The following is a 15,982-nucleotide window of genomic DNA, read 5'->3' on the forward strand; positions in this document are numbered from 1 at the left end:
ACTCCTGCCTCCTGTTACCCACACCAGACGATCAGTCAGCAGAGATGTGACAGGCTGACATGCTGCTCGCCAGCACACAGGCCAAACCCTCATTCTCAATCACATACCTGTGACTTCCTGTCCTGGATAGTTCTTCTCATGTTACGCTCCATTAGAAAGCAAATATGTGTATTTCCCAAAAATGTCGAACTGTTCCTTCCAGAATTTGAAAATTGTAAAAACATAATGGAAAAAAAGGTTTTCCTCGTAACATCTTCACAAAACTAAGATGCAAATGGACATGGAATTTTGTTACACGCTGTCATTTATCCACTCTTGTAATCAATCTACTTGTTTATTTATTTACTTGCTTACTCATTTCTGTCAAAGACTTGGTCGATTATATCAGCTGCTGTTTTCACTGCATTGCAGTATTTGGTCTAAATGTGTCCGTAATGATACTGTTTGGGCAATTACCACGAAAAGAAATGATTAAAGGCTTGTGGTCCCAATGCCACAGTAAGCCTTCAGAACCCCTTCACATCCCTTCGCCCTTCTATAGCAGCTCACATGGAAAACATAGCTGCTGTGTAGCTACGATGGCTCCCTGCAGGATTTGAAGCTCTGGCTGCCGGCCCAAACTGGTGCTTTGGAGCAAACTTTCCTCCTTTATTGCGGGGCTCAGACATACATAGGTTTGCACTCACTCTCGCTCGCTCTCTCTCTTCAGCGCTGCTCATGCCTTAAAGCTTGAAATAGGAGCTAATGATGCACTGAAGTAGGTTACCAGCCCGCATTAGAGAAGAGAACAAATTCTGCTGAAATGAAAATGTTGTACAGCTCAATCAGACGCCGAACCGCACTCTTCAAACAGTAATTAGGTGCACTGATGTTATCGATTGCGCAGCGGCATCGATGGTGAGGGAAAAGACGGATGGCTTATTTGTTTTTGCACATGAGGGAGAAGAAATCATTCTTGCATGTGTCGCTGCTGTCAGTCTGGCCAAGCTATGGATGCGTCTGAGATCTGCACAGGAGCGTTAGCGCCAGCGCTCGGCGGCCTCGCCAGCCTGGGCGAAGACAAGCAGGTCAAGTCTGAGGAGGGAGAGAAATCGAAAGACTGATGGTACCATTAACACACATATTCAGGGAGAAAATATCACCAGTGTTAAAATAACACACGTGATTCTCAAACTGTACTGTGGCACCACTCCTAGAGGGGCTGCTTCAGCACTCCTCTTCCTCATATAGCACACTGCAGGTTTAGGAGAGTCATGTTGCTTTATTCATGGAGAATCACAGTAAACTGCATGAAAAAATAATGAATTGTCCATTTCTCTTATATCTGTCTGTGCTGCAGGTCAACCTTTATTTCAGAGAAACCAAAACCGACAAAGAATTTAACCTGCTAACAAGTATTCTGTGATGCATTCGAGAACATAATAATAAGTTTAATAATGAGAGATGCACCAACACTCTTTTTTTTCAAGGGCACAGCAATGCATTTTCAACTGTTAGCAAGTATTTCTGTACATGAGATCAAAAGTAAGAAGAGATTTTCAAAGAGTGCAAAGGCAAACTGACGGCTTGATCTGACCCCCCGGCTTGTGTGTAGTTTGAGACCCCTGCGTTAAGTGCTCAGTGTTAAGGTGCATCCTCTAAAATATTTTAATTTCTCAACTGAAACGCACACCCAACACCTGCCGTGCTCCACTGATTGTACCTGAAGCACAGCAAAACACCGTCTGAGATACGAATCTGGCAAATTTTGACTCTAAACAAAGAAATGTGGTGCTGTTGAAGGTGAAGGGGACAGAGAGACGTGGTGAAAAAGGAAGTGTGAAGGAGAGACAGCTGCTGGGGTCAGCAGAGACGCTGTGGGTACGCTCCCCCTCTCCCCGAGCTGTCTGGACTCTCCGTGAAGGATGGGGGGAGAGATTTAGACAGGATGTGAAATATTGAGCGGGACGAAGAGAGAGAGGGGGAGACTGACAGCAGTCGGGAAGACTGATGGAGGGCGTCAGGTAGCAAAAACCTCATTTATTTAGCTTTTTACCGTCGTCTTGGTGTGCTTTTGTCGAGCAGGTGTTTCCCAGCTCGGCTGCAGCGACCCAGCTTCATTTGAGTCGTTCCAGGTTAAGTGCTTTGCTGGTTTTCATGGTTTTCTTGGGGGTTCGGGTTTAAAACCACAAGCTGCTGCTGCCCACAGAGTAAAAGGAGGAAGGATAATTGAAGACAGACAGAAGCTACAGAAGCTAACACCAAAGCTTTTGGTGACTTGGGTGTTGCAGTCAAAGGTTAGCCCCCCCCCCGACACTTGTCATGAGGGTATTTCTTTCCTTTTTTTCAGTCACATTAAATTTTTGTTGTGACATTTTAAATTTAGCAAAGAACATAAGATGCAGAACAGCAGGAGCACGAGGTTAAAAATTAGACATGCGGAAATACACAGGTACAGTTCAGGGACATTAAGTATTTAAAACACCCAAAAATAAAAGGGAAGAGGAAAAAGTAGAGCATGAAACAGTGTCTGATTTCTTTTTTCATCCACTGTTTGTTCCAGTAAAAAATGTATCTCCAAATGTGTTGATTTTACTCAAGTAAAGGATCTGAATACTTCTTCTGTCACTTCAGCTTTTGCTAGAAGTCACTTTTTAAAAAACAAGCAGATTTAAAATAAATCGCCAAAGTAATCTGCATGCTTGATATTTGGCTCTAAAAGCTTTGGGACTTAGTGATTGTACTTGAATTGGACGTGAAAAAATTGCCCTCCAGGAGAAGTTAGCTTGGATTTCGCTCGGATCCAATTTTCCAACAGAAAACTCTCAGACAGCTAGCTTAGCTGTTAGCTTGTGGGACAGACAAATTGTCTTCAGCACAGCTGCGAGAACCTGAGCACCTCTGATTATAGATCCCATTAGAATCAGGCCGGTCGACGGCCGTCGTCCGTGACTGACGCGCTCATTAAATCTCCGGTCACACTCCTGCAGCTCCACATGTTTGCTCTCACTCCGTCCCTGTTTCTCTCTCCCATGTCAATAATTCTATTTGACCAGCGTCTCTCGAGGAAACGCCTCACTCATTTGTCTAAAAAGAAATCTTTCCTGTCGGACGCTCATCTTTCTCTCCTGCTTTCTCTTGGCCTCGTTATGGTTGTTTTTCGTTGTTTTTCTAACCACGAAGATGATTTTTAAGACCTGGCTCCAAGTCAGTATTAAGGCGCTTAGAGCGATCTTTACTGCAATTGTTATATTTGGTGTTTTTTAAAATCTGATTTTGGGTGGAAACAGCTTCGCCGAATGCAAAGGAAATATTCATTTAATCACTTAGAGATGCCATAAATCTGTGTGCTGTGATGAAGTGCTTTGTGTCGGCATATTGCTTTTTAGAACGCATTAAATCACAAACACACTAATCACCGGAGGCATTTGAGCAGACTAACAGGAAAAGTGCAAAGATGGTTGAATGAATATGCTTGTTTGTGGAACATTTAAAGGAACAGTTCAACATTTTTGATATTTTGCACCTATTTGCCTTCATCCTTACAAGCATGAGGTGATTATAAAACAATATAGAGCTCATATCTGTACATGCGAGAGATAAAGAGCATTTAGCCGCCAAAGAGACTCGTATATTTTGTCAGGAGGAGGTGGAGATCGAGGCAGAGTGAATATTGAACTAACATCCATCTGGAGACTCTAAATAAATTCTGATGCAGCTCTGCATCTAGTGGATGTTTAAATAAGCAGCTATTTGCTAACAAGGTCGCCACATCCTGTTAAAAGGTGATGATGTCTGCTGCTGCTGCCCCCAGGTGGCCCAAAAGAATAAAGTCAACACATGTTTAGCCTAGCTTAGCATAAAGACTGGACTTAGAAGTGTCCAGAGTTCATATCTGCACCTTTTAATGACTCTAAAACTCAATAATTAGCAGGTTGCCAGATGAGATTAGCACCTATTACCAAACCTTGCAGCCTTTAAGCATCTAAATCCCTCTATAACCACATATTTTCATATTTCTACTGGTGTGATGGTTAAACAACATGTTACGAGTGATCTTAAGGTCCACAGGGTGTATTTTTAAATTTTGCTTCCAGTCTTTATGCTAAGCTAGGCTAACCACGCCCTCACTCCAGCTCACATAGACCTGACATTAATTTTCTCCTCTCCCTCCCACAAAGGAAGCTGATATGCCCTCCTCCCAAAATATTCAACTATTCCTTTAATTGAGTCGCTGAGTACACACACTTTGTCCTTGTGCTGCCAAGTCTTTGTGTCTTTCCCGTCTCTTCTCTTGCGGCTCGCTCCCACAAGACCGCCACTGAATGCTAATTACCATTGCAAGTATATTTTTTAGAAAGCGTGCATGTTGTGTGTAACCTGGTCTGCATGTGTGAATGTGTGTGTGCATAGAGGAGGCATTTGGGAGCTGTGATTTGCTGGAGATGACTGAGAGGAGGCGGGAGGGAGGCGGGAGGGAGGCAGGGAGGGAGGGAGGGAGGTACGCATTGACGAAGCGAAGGGAAAGGGAGGCAGAGAGTGAGAGGGAGCGTACCGTCCCTATCAGCTTCTTTTCGCTCCGCGATCCAGGCAGCCAGCTCTCCTTCCCTCTCCTCCTCCTCCTCCGCATCAGCAGCAGCCGGGAGAAGAGGAGAACGAGGAGCGCCGGTGAGAAGGTTGCAACGGAGTGAGACACCGGAGATCCAGGAGAGGAAGGCGAGGAAGGTATAAAAGACATCAGGAGAGCAGCGTTTTTCCCCTCAAACACCCACAACCGCCGAATGTGCAACGGGAAGAGGCGAAAGAGAGAAAATACTGAGTGAGAAGTGGATCACAGATGGAGGTGAAGGAGTAAACAGTGACAGCGGACCTCCACACATGGACGGAGAGCAGGGGGAAGAAGTGAGAGAGTAAATCTGACAGTCAGCCCTGTGACTGTACAACTGATGGTAACCATTTTACTGTGGGAGCAACAGGAACGTTCAGTCTTCTTTGTGCCAAATCTCAGCCTCCCTCCACGCTCCTCTGCCTCCCTCCTGCACTGTCTTCTCCTCTTTAATTTATGTTGTTTGTGTCGTATCCGTGGGCTTGTGACGAAATCGAGGGCGCTCTTTGGAATCCCTGCTCTGGAGTCCGAGGGCGGCCGTCCCCCCTCCCACCCCTCCGATCGTGTGTTTGACTGTGTGTTTGTGTTCATGTGTGCATAAAGAGCTTATTGTATGTCTGTGTGTGCTTTTTACCTCCTCATTTCCACATTTTGCACCCATCTGTTTCATGCTGGCTGTCCGTTCACACCTCTGCCAGTGTTTCATACCATCTGTGAGAGTGTCAGCTTGGGGCTCTGTGTGTGTGTGAGTGTGTGTGTGTGTGTGTGTACACCTGTGAGTGCACGTTAACAGATTCATCTCTGTAGCGTGTTGCCATTGGCTTTCGCTAAAAGGTGGCAGCTGGACAGGTGTCACCTTTTTGGTAACTTGGCAGAGGCTCGCGTCCTGTTGAGTGAGTGTGTTCGCTCGCTTGTACACCTGGAGAGATCGCAGATTTAATGCCTTGAACTGCAGTTTATTTAAACTTCGTAGACCAGCGTGAGCGCTCACACCGGAGGGGACGAGCTGGATCTACTGCACCGCTGTGACTGATTCTCACCTGCACCAGAAGTCTCGCCTTCTCGCGGCAGCCAAGGAGTCGTTTCTGTGCATCCATAATACATGGCTGCCTTATCAATAATTCAGCGTCAGGTGGGTATCCCGGTGTCGCCTGGTGGGCGTTGATCAAGACATTCAGGGACGAGACTGTTGTGGTTTGATGCCTGCTGACAGCGCGGTCCACCGGTGCCGCTGCCTGCCTTGACAGCAGCCTGATGATGTGTTGCCTCCCTCTGCGGTCTCCGCTCATCACCGGCTGCTTTCTCTAACAGCTGAATTCACTTCCAGCTGTCTGCTGGCACATCCGCCTCAGACGAACCTCATTTCACACTTCTTTTGTCTCTGTGGATCAACTTGTTTCCAGCGTGATTTCTGCAGGACTTAAAAATAAAGACTGAACCGACTGGGCGGGTTTTGAATGAGCAGCATTTTTCGGACTGTGTGATCCATGCGCCACCGTCTCCGACCATGATTGGTGTTAACAGCCTGCACTCGGCAGGGCGCCTACGCTCACGCTCTCTTTGCACCGTGCGCTATGGAAGGGACTTCCGGATGATGGACCCGTTCCGCTATCCCAGAACCCCACGCTCACGTTCCCTCAAGCCCCTGGTGTTTCCAGACCTGCTGGGGAAGGCTCAGGACGGGCAGAATCACCCACAGGCCAGAAAGAGGAGGAAGGTACTGAAAAGTGTTCCTGTTACTTTCGCACGTCACTGAGACGCGTCAGTTCTCATCACTAGAGTGCTTGTCAGTTGATGCGCATCCTCAAAACTAATCCCCAGAGATGAATCATTTTTTACAACTTTATTTCATGCCAGTGTGACACATGTCATAACAAATGCGATCTTACCCCACGTAACGTTGAACGGCAGCTCGTCATTCAGAGCCAGTCGCGTGGTCTGGGGAGGTTTTCATTGAGGATTATTCCGAATCCTGACGCTGCCGTTGTGTTAGAGTTTGATTAACCATCTAAGCTTCACGTAAGGAGTGTAGAGCTGCCAGTTCTGATTGGCCCTAAACCGCAGCTCAGTGCAGCACATTGTGTAAACCACTCAAAGCTAATGGCTCTCGTTTGCTGGCACTTGGTGACGTTGATGAAGCGAGTAGGTGAAGGTGACGAACATCCATCCCTGTCTCAATGAGCCTCCAGACTGAATGAGTCGGACTGATACGTACTCCACCTCCATCTGCCTTTTTTATGCATTTACCTGCGTCTTTAGTCTCCTGCCTTTAAACTAACAGTGTCCCACTGCTGCTGATACTGTGTGTTCCCTTAGGATTTACAGGAAGGGTTTTTTTTTTTTTTTTTTTTTTTTGGGTGGAAAAATATTCCTCAGGACCGACTCAGCAGATAAACTCAGCTATAACACGATTTGACTAAATCTGCTCCATGTTGGCTCCAGCAAAATACAGAAATATATGAAAACTTAAATAAAAAATATATGTAAAAAATACAAAAATACCACCATTACAACAGAAAGTTAGCTACTTATGTGGATGTGTGTGGATGTTAAAAACATTTTTTAAGCTCAAAGGCCTCAAACTTTCACCAGTTCCAGCTCCAAAATCTGCTCCGTTTGTTTTATGTGACAGTAAACTGAGTATCCTTTGGGTTTGGGACTCTTTGTCGGACAAAACAATGAGATAACGTCACCTTTGAGCACTTTTTCCTATTGTTGAACATTTGATAAACCACATGAAAAACTGAGAAAGAATTCTGCAAATTAGTCTATTATTAGTTCCAGCTGTATTACTGTTACTGTGTATGTGTTAAGTACTTTATCATGTATAAATAATCAGATTTACACTCCCTCTGTTGTCACTTTGGTTGCAGGGTAAATTCCTTCTAGTCAGAGTTTCCTTTGAAAATCAAGCAGCTTTCTTCATGTATACATAATGAACTTCTGTCGACAGAATATGTTGCTGTTGTGGCTGATCAGTAAACTTTTACAGCTTACAAAGTCACTGTTAATATTTGATAATGCCCAGATTTGTGCTACAGAAGCAGTTTCTTGTCCTCCGCTTTGAAATTGGCCATCTCTGATGTCCCAAGAAGCTCAGCTGTGTTTCTGAATTAAAATGCATGAGCACATTTAGTTTGAAACATAGTTTGACTGCTAAGATTTCACATCGGAGCGTATGGAAACCAGAACTAAATCTGTATGGATGGTCATTAATATTCATGACTCTCTGGAGTATTTCTGATTAGGCGCTGTCTCATAGAAAACTCTGGAAATGAACCTGATTAGACACGCCGAATCAAACCACATTATAAATGCAATTTCCTTTGGCTGAAAGTCACAATGCAACAAAACGATATTCAGAGCATGTGGTGAAGCAGAATCCAGGTGAAGAGCATCAGCAGCAGGTCTTTAATCAAACGAATGTGGTGGAAAATGATCGATTTTAGCTGAGTATGAGGTTTCTCATACTCAGAGGTGAACGAGGCAGCGATGAAGAGCCTGGAAGTGTCCTCTCCGTCACCTCACAGCTGCCTATCAGCTGCCTCCATACGTGTCTGAAACAGGACAGCGTGATGGCTTCATGCCGTCTCCGTCGTCCACTCGCCGTATCGCATTCAGCTGTTAGCGGCCGATGTCACCGGGGGCCGTTAAAAGGAGAAGGTCCGCAGGTCTTCACTACAGGTTTTAGGAGGATGGAGCCAAACGTGCTGCAGCCTGTCAGAGCAGAGACGCTTCAGACTCTCTCCCTGCTGTGTCACGCTGTAGTTTTTGTGTTGATTGTGATGATAATGGAAGCAAAAGAGTGTTTTTTCCAGAGAGATGACCCAAAAAAAAGATAAAAACTGGTACAAAGACGGGAGTCCAATCACAGGCGCGTTGAAATGGAGCTGAAGGTGAAAAAGCATAAACATAACCCAGATAAAGTTTGCAGAAATTAGCATAATCATACATCCAGTCAGGAGCTAACGTGCTGGTGATGCTACATGACTCAATGCTACATGCTAACCTGTATTATAGGTACAATTCGAGACATACATGTGTCAACCACCACGTCATTTATACACCATTGCTTTAACAGGAAATGTCCTGTATCAGGATGTGTCACCTACTTCTTGACAGTGGTGGATAGTAAGTCAGAAGTATTTGTACGTAACTTCAGTATTTCCATTTTCCGTTACTTTATATTTCTACTCCACCACACTTGATTCACAAATACTATATTTTTAACAGTACAGTATTGCACTTTTTACAGTGCATAAGGTAGCTAAAGTTAGCTCAACATTAAGTGGCTATGAAACAACTTTCCTTTACGCTGTAAAAGGAGACATTTTGCATAATGAGTACATTTACTTTTGGTACAGTACAGTTAGTACTGTTATTGCATTGATTTGTTGTTTTCCTGGGGGGGGGGGGGGGGGGGGGGGATTTAACTAATCATTTAACTATAGAACTACTTCCTGTAGGCGTAAAGCCCTAAAACCAAAGCTCATTCATTTTTTTGTCATTTTAAGTAATAAAAACTGAGGAAAGCAGCAAGTCTTCACTGTTTAGAAACTGGAACCAGCCAGACGCTGTTTGATTATCAGAATATTCTATTGATTGACGAGTCAATAATCAACTAATCAATTCAGCACGACAGCATTTGAACAAATGCGTGAGGCCGACTCAGCTGTGTCTTCGTCATGTTTTAGTTTCGATCGTGTTTTTGTGCTCTTGTTCCAAAGCTGTAACTTAATTTTGCTTCGTGCGGATCGATGCGTTTGCGTCAAAGTCTGAATTATTTATTGGTCGATTGATTTGCTCGACAGGCCGGGCGCTTGGCAGATAATGGCTTTGTAACTGATGTTGAGGTGGCTGGATGATTGATGGATTGTTTGACAGAGGAAATGAGTTGAGCTCGGGCAAAGGGCAGCTTGAGCCTCGTGAACATGGATGACATTTCTCTGACTACATTTTATTTACAACTTATCTTGCTTACCGTGCAGCTTTAACAGAAACCCACCATAAACCCCCCTCGCCCTGTAATATTTATCAATTTGCCAGTGGAGCGCAGCTGAGCATTGCTGATATTTGTCATATTTGTCTGAAAATGTGATTTTCTTGTTTCCCTCTGCAGGCTCTCTACAACTCGATCAAGAACCAGAAGCTGCAGTGGACACTGTGAGTCCTTTCACACAGACTTCATGTTGATGTTATTCACCTCAAACTCACACTTTCAAACACACACACACACAGACACACACATTGTTCTGAAGGACAGGGAGCAATGAGAGATATTGATTAACTTCTTAGCATCCACATTAATGACGTGAGTGTTGTCTGGCATGTGAAGGAAACATTAGTGTGTCAAGGGTTGCTATTCTGGATCACAGCTCCGGAGCGCCTCAGAGATGCCAATTAAGTCACTAGCTTTCTAAGCTTTGTTGCCATAGTTACGGCACCATGGATACGACTCCATAGCTACCGCATCGCTCTTTCCTCCCTGTGCTCTCTCAGCACACACACACACACACACACACACACACACACACACACACTAACAGATGGATATACTGTACGTACAAATGCACACAGGAAATGCGTCTGCATGTATGTGCACATGTATGTGAGAACACGAAAAGCAAGAAAAAAGAGAAAGAGACAATGACTAAGAGAGAGAGAGAGAGAGAGAGAGACAACTCCATTTAAATGGCTCTTTACCTGCATCCTGTACAAAGGTGTGACCACAGCCTCCCACTACCTCTCCAAAAATAGCTGCAGCAGCGCTCCCGAAGCAGCCGAATAAAAGTGGTCAGAGGAGCAGATCGAGGAGGAGATCCACAGAGAGGCAGGCAATCCAGTTCAAACATCTCCAATGACATATAGACAGCTATTTAAACACTGCCACCGCAGGAGAGGCCGCGCGGGGAGAGAAGAAATGTCGTTTTTAGACACGTAAACACCATCGAGCAAAGAGACAATCCACCTCCAAACACAATGCATTACAGATTAAGAGATTCAGCCCACAGCAGTCTGGGCTTGTCGTTGTCTTTTTGTGTTTTGGCTGCAGAGAGTTGTTCATTTTTAATATTTCAGCTGGCCGAGATCGTCGAAATAGAGTAAATTCTGTCTGCGGTGGAGTTGTGCTTTGAAAACCCTGTTTGGGAGCGGAGCGCGGTGTCACTTTTGCCACCATCTTCACACCCTACTCACTTAACTGATGCATGCTTCATCACACAGAGGACATTTCTTCACTTGCGCACTCATTGACGGAGATCACAACACGAGGACTAACACCCTGAGACGACGCTCTTCAGCTCGGCGCTGATTCTGGAGCTGTGAAGGCTGCTTTTGTTTGTCCTCGTGCAACAATTTGCAAAGTGAAAATTGTACCGCAGCATTATAACGTGTGTATGCTGTTCTCTTCTATATATAGATGCATTGATTTACTAATTTACTCCCAGATTGAGGCTTTAGAAAAAAAAACACTCCACCTCCACACAGTATAGTCAAAGGCCTGTGATAGAGGTGTGATTTTCAGGCACTAAAACAAACTGCTCGCTGTGATCGTATGAATACAGATTGTATATGTGAAATCTGGCATGTACATCTCATTACAGGTGTGTGTGTGTGTGTGGGCATGCAGTACAAATACAGCATTTTTGCAATGAGAAACACAACACAAAACACAGCGATGGATGTTGTTTCACACCCCCGCAGAGAAAAGACACGCACATGGCCACTCTCGACGGTGCAGTTGGATGCACCCACATGTTCTTCTCACACACACACACACACACACACACACACAACACAGACATATACAGTACACACATGCTTCCTCAGTCAGGAGCGGGGGTGGAGAGCCGAGGGAGAGGCGGTGGTGGGCATTGTGCAGCGAAACAGAGACGCAACAAGTCGGAGATGCAGGAAAAAAGAGGGCGAAAGCGGCAGAAAATTCATTTCAGCACAGGATACGATGAGCAGTGAACGCAGCACGCCGCGCACCAACATGAGCGAGAGGGACAGACGAGACCCATCTGCTCTATTATTGCTTTTATTCCACTAATCCCCTCCCTCCTCCTCCCTCTATGGCTCTAATCATCCCGTCTTACTATTGTCTGCTGCCGCCACCTCTCACCTACAGCAGACCGTGCGCCGTTCACACTCATCATATGACATTAAACAGCAGGCCGGGGTATCGAAAACTACGTTTTTTTTGTCTATTACACCGACTACTCAAACCTGTCAAGCACAAAAGACTGTCATTGAATCCACTGTCAGATTCCTAATATTATGAACTCAGCCGTCAACCAGATTCCATTCAATTTTTGGTCCATTTTAGGATTTTACCAATCACACCCTCACAGGTAAAGTGTGAGTGAATGAGGAAACGCTTTGCCGTGTGTGAGAGTGGACGTGTATGGATGAATTCACGTCCTCTTTCACTCGGCCGTGTTTTGAGTGTTTTTGCTGTTTGGTACAGTGACTCAGAGTCACAGGTGAAACACAGTAGATCTGTTTCCATTGGCTGCTGATGCAGAAGCATCGGCACAAAGAACCCAGCATGCATTTCTTTCAGCTGGTTAGCCTCTTCGGTTCTGTTTCCCTCGCGTTGCTTCAGCATTTCCTGTATTTCCTTTTCTGACTTTCCTTCCCGCTCTTTCTCGTCTCTCCTGACTTCTCTTTTCCTTCTCTTTGCTTTTCTTTTCTCTCACTTCCTTTCTTTTCTTTTGTCTTCCTTTCTGTTCTTTTCTTTCTCTCAGATTCATTCCTTTCCTCTCTTTTGTTTCTTTTCCTCTCCTCTTCCTTTTTCTTGCCCATATCTTTTCCTTTCTTCCTTTCTTCCCTTTCCCTCTCCCCTCTTCTCCTTTAATTTATTGTTTTAATTTCTATTTCTTTTATCTTTCCTTTCTTTTTGTTTCCTTTTTCTTGCCTGTATTGTTTCCTTTCTTTTCTTTTCTTTTTTAAATTTCTGTTTCTTTTATCTTTCTTTCCTTTTTCTTTTCACTTTTTTCCCTTTCTTCTCCTCTGCCTCTCCTCTTCGTCCTCCCCTCCACTCATATTAATGTGGATAATGTTCTGCCATCTGAGGATCATCTTCGTCTTTTTTTCTTCTGCCCTCCACCTCCCTCCCTCTGTCTCTGTCTCCTCACTCCTCATCTCTCTCCTCCATCCATCCCCCCGCTCTCCAGCTCCTCTCCACTTTGTCTCTGTGTAGAATGGGTTTCAGGCAGGCCAGCAGTTACCAGGCAACAGGCTACATGCTCATTGGCTCCGTCTCTGCCTCCCTTTCTCTCTCTGGCTCCTGCACGGGGTTAACTGCTGTTATGTACTGTTGGTTACTCATAGCGTGGTCTCGGGGGGGTTCGGCATCCAGCCATTATTCTATTTTCGGGCTGAACTTTTGCATGGGTGCCGCCTGGTGAGGTAACAAGTGGAATTGCCGTGTTACCTCACCAGGCAGATGCAGAGACGCTCGGCGCTGTAGCCTAAAGCATCTATCATCTCCTAATGTGACAAATCCCTTTAAAAGCACTGAAAGAATTCATACAGAGCATTGTAAGGGATTATTTACAAGAGAATGGGATTAGCACTGCTGCAGCGATGTGTAAAGTACGTATTGTCTGTCATTCAAATACAATGCAAATACGTATTCTCTCTCATGTACTTTATTTATAATGAACTGTAACATATAATTCTATAATCATACTGAAAAAACAGATGAAAGGTAACGCTGATGATACACAAATTAGAAGGATCCGATGTTTAAAATGGTAATAAAGCAGTAATAAGATGAATAGAAGATTAAAAAAAGAGGCTAAAACGTTTTAAAATTGGTATTGAGACGGTAATAAAATAAACGTTAGAAAAAGTAGTTAGTGGACAAGAATATACGATAGAAACAAAACTAGATGTGGTGAGAAATACAGAACACAACAACAATCTTTCATCTTCTAAACAAAAAGATAAATGTACTGTTCACCCTCTGGATGAAGAGTTTACACACACACACACACACACACACACACACACACACACACACACACACAGCGCACATGAGGGAAGTTAAAGCTGCAGCGAAACACAGTCAGGCCTCTGCAGCTCATCACAATCCTCATTTACAAAGATGGCTCCTCGAGGCCTGTTTCTAATGAGCAGCGTGCCGCCTGCACAAAAGCTCCACCAGCAGCGACGCTCAGCCCGAAAGCTGACTTCAGTAAAGAATGGAGTCTGCTGAATTACTGCATATATTCTGAGACGAGTCGGGGCTCCAGAGTCACACTTCAGGTGAGCTGGCTTTGCTGTAAACTGTACTTTCTTTGGACCAATTTTTAATTAGAATCAGTCACTTATGAACAAGCTGTGTTCACTGACAGCAGTTTTCTGAAGTGCTTCTGAGTCCATGTGTTCATCTCCTTCATCCAATCATGCGTTCACAAAGTGGTGAACCTCGCTCCATCCTCTATGAACGACTGAGTCTTTCCAGGATGCCCCTTTCATACCCAGTCATGGTACAATCACCTGTTTACCTGTGGAATGTTCCAAACAGGTGTTTTTGGAGCGTTCCACATCATAAAAAACATCATAAAAACAGTATGTTTACTGAGGTAGCGCCTCATGAAACCAGCAATCTCAAAGTTCTTTACTGAAGGCAAACAGAAAAACAATAAGACGGATGAGAGCAGCAAAGGTTTGGATCCGGCAGCAAGAATAAAAAAAGAGAGAGGATGAGATGTTGACAGATCGAGTCCTTCGTCGTGGTGCTTTCAATGGCTCTGCAGCTTAGGAAAACACATGCAAATAGACAAAATACGAGCAGATGAAGAGATCGTCTTCACCGATCTGACAACACGTGCGCAGCATTTAGAAAAAACACCACAAAGTGAGAAAACACAACCGAAGCAGTGATGCACACGGCGGACACACACTTGTTGCCGTGGTTGTTAAAGTCGACACTCATAAGTGGAGCTGAGATGTAAGTTTTAGGTGTCTCTCAGCTGCTGTTTGTCTATTTTCGTTCTTTCTGAGCATCTGAAGAACTCGTCCATGTTGTTTAAACGTAGGTGTCCTGAGCTCCATTCAAAGCTTCCACCTGATTGTGTTTGGACGTGGAGCGATGGAACGTCCTCTCTGTTACTGTAAGTCTGAGGCTGCAAGGAGCCAAAGTGTTTCTCACCTCTTTGAGGCTTCTTGTGAGCATCAAGAGGAGGAAGAGTAACAGTGATGCGTCTGCATTTCTGAGAGCAGTCGGGCCCCCCTGGGTACCGATGCCCCTGTTTTTCACCTCAAAGCTGGAGCAAGATAGATGGTGTCACTCTTTAGCTGTGGTACTTTCTGATCAAGGAGAGTGGACTGCCTCTCAGGAGAGCAGCGGCAGAGCACAGTGAGAGGAAAACACACAATTAAAGCTTTGAAGACGCTGCGTTCGCTCAGGTTTCCCCCGATGCCTGATGCTTTGGAAACGTCTTGTGCAACAAAGGCTCTGTCAGGTCGGCAGCAGCGGACGGCGGCGTTACTCATGTGTGCTGCATGAAATGAAAGTTTCCAGTCAGCGTGTGAAATCTGTGGACCTCTTGTCCTGTGCTGTTCCCTGTGTAACAGAGTGAGAGGCAAATGGACAGGATGAATGATGATGTGTTTATTCACGTTGCTAATGAGACATGACACATAAGTGTTGATCACCATGGCATCTTGTTTTTTATTTATTTCTCTTTCTTGTCTCCATAGTGACGAAGAAGAGCTGCGGAAGTCGTTTTCGGAGCTCGGGGACAGCCTGTGCGACTCCAGCGCCTCCAGGTCCATGAAGCGGGTGGGCAGCAGTGGGAAGCCCCTGTCGGACGGGACGGAGCCCACTGGATCGCTGCTCTACAAGAACGGCTTCCTGGTGCGCAAAGTCCACGCCGACTCGGACGGCAAGAGAAGTACGCCTCACGTCCGCTCGAGTTTCAAGGTCCATGTGGCAGCTTTAGGAGCATGTAGATTTGAGGAGGGGCTCCAGTCCATCCTTTCTCTGACCGAGGTTTATTTAACCTGCGAACATGGAGTCAGAGTCAGACTGTGCTGTGTGTCGGTGAATCCATGGAGCTGTCCGTGGTGCTGAAATCATATTTCTAAGTGCACCTTTTCCAAGTTTCTTCTTGGGTCTATAATACTAATCTCTAAACTATATTCTATAAATATTTAATTCTATACTATATTGCAGCCTATATACTCTATGGAGTCTCACCTTTACAATCAAAGCGTCAAGCAGCAACCTGTAGTCGCAGAGACACACCGCTCCCTGCAGAATGATGTCGGATAAATAATAGATAACTGAATAAAATGGACGTGTCGAATAAGAAATGTCAGAGTTATGGTGAAGGGGTCCTGCAGCAGGGTGCTCATGGGGGTGTGTGTGATGGTTGGTGGGAC

The 15,982-nt window shown here is 45.0% G+C and overlaps 1 protein-coding gene across 5 annotated transcripts in view; it reads left to right on the forward strand.

Annotated features, from left to right (window-relative positions):
* LOC143338963 (PH and SEC7 domain-containing protein 1-like) overlaps nucleotides 1-15,982 on the forward strand; it is a 62,925-nt gene that overhangs the window by 37,861 nt on the left and 9,082 nt on the right. For 4 of the 5 annotated variants that reach the window (XM_076759892.1, XM_076759891.1, XM_076759890.1 and 1 more), the window contains exons 11-12: nucleotides 9,705-9,748; nucleotides 15,299-15,492. In XM_076759892.1, the coding sequence (XP_076616007.1) occupies nucleotides 9,705-9,748; nucleotides 15,299-15,492 (238 nt within the window). Of the gene's footprint in view, nucleotides 1-4,486; nucleotides 6,303-9,704; nucleotides 9,749-15,298; nucleotides 15,493-15,982 lie in introns of those variants that run through there. The other variant, XM_076759894.1, reaches the window with a different exon arrangement.

This window comes from Chaetodon auriga, chromosome 20 (genome assembly GCF_051107435.1).
Source record: "Chaetodon auriga isolate fChaAug3 chromosome 20, fChaAug3.hap1, whole genome shotgun sequence".
In the NCBI taxonomy this organism is placed as follows: Eukaryota; Metazoa; Chordata; class Actinopteri; order Chaetodontiformes; family Chaetodontidae; genus Chaetodon; species Chaetodon auriga.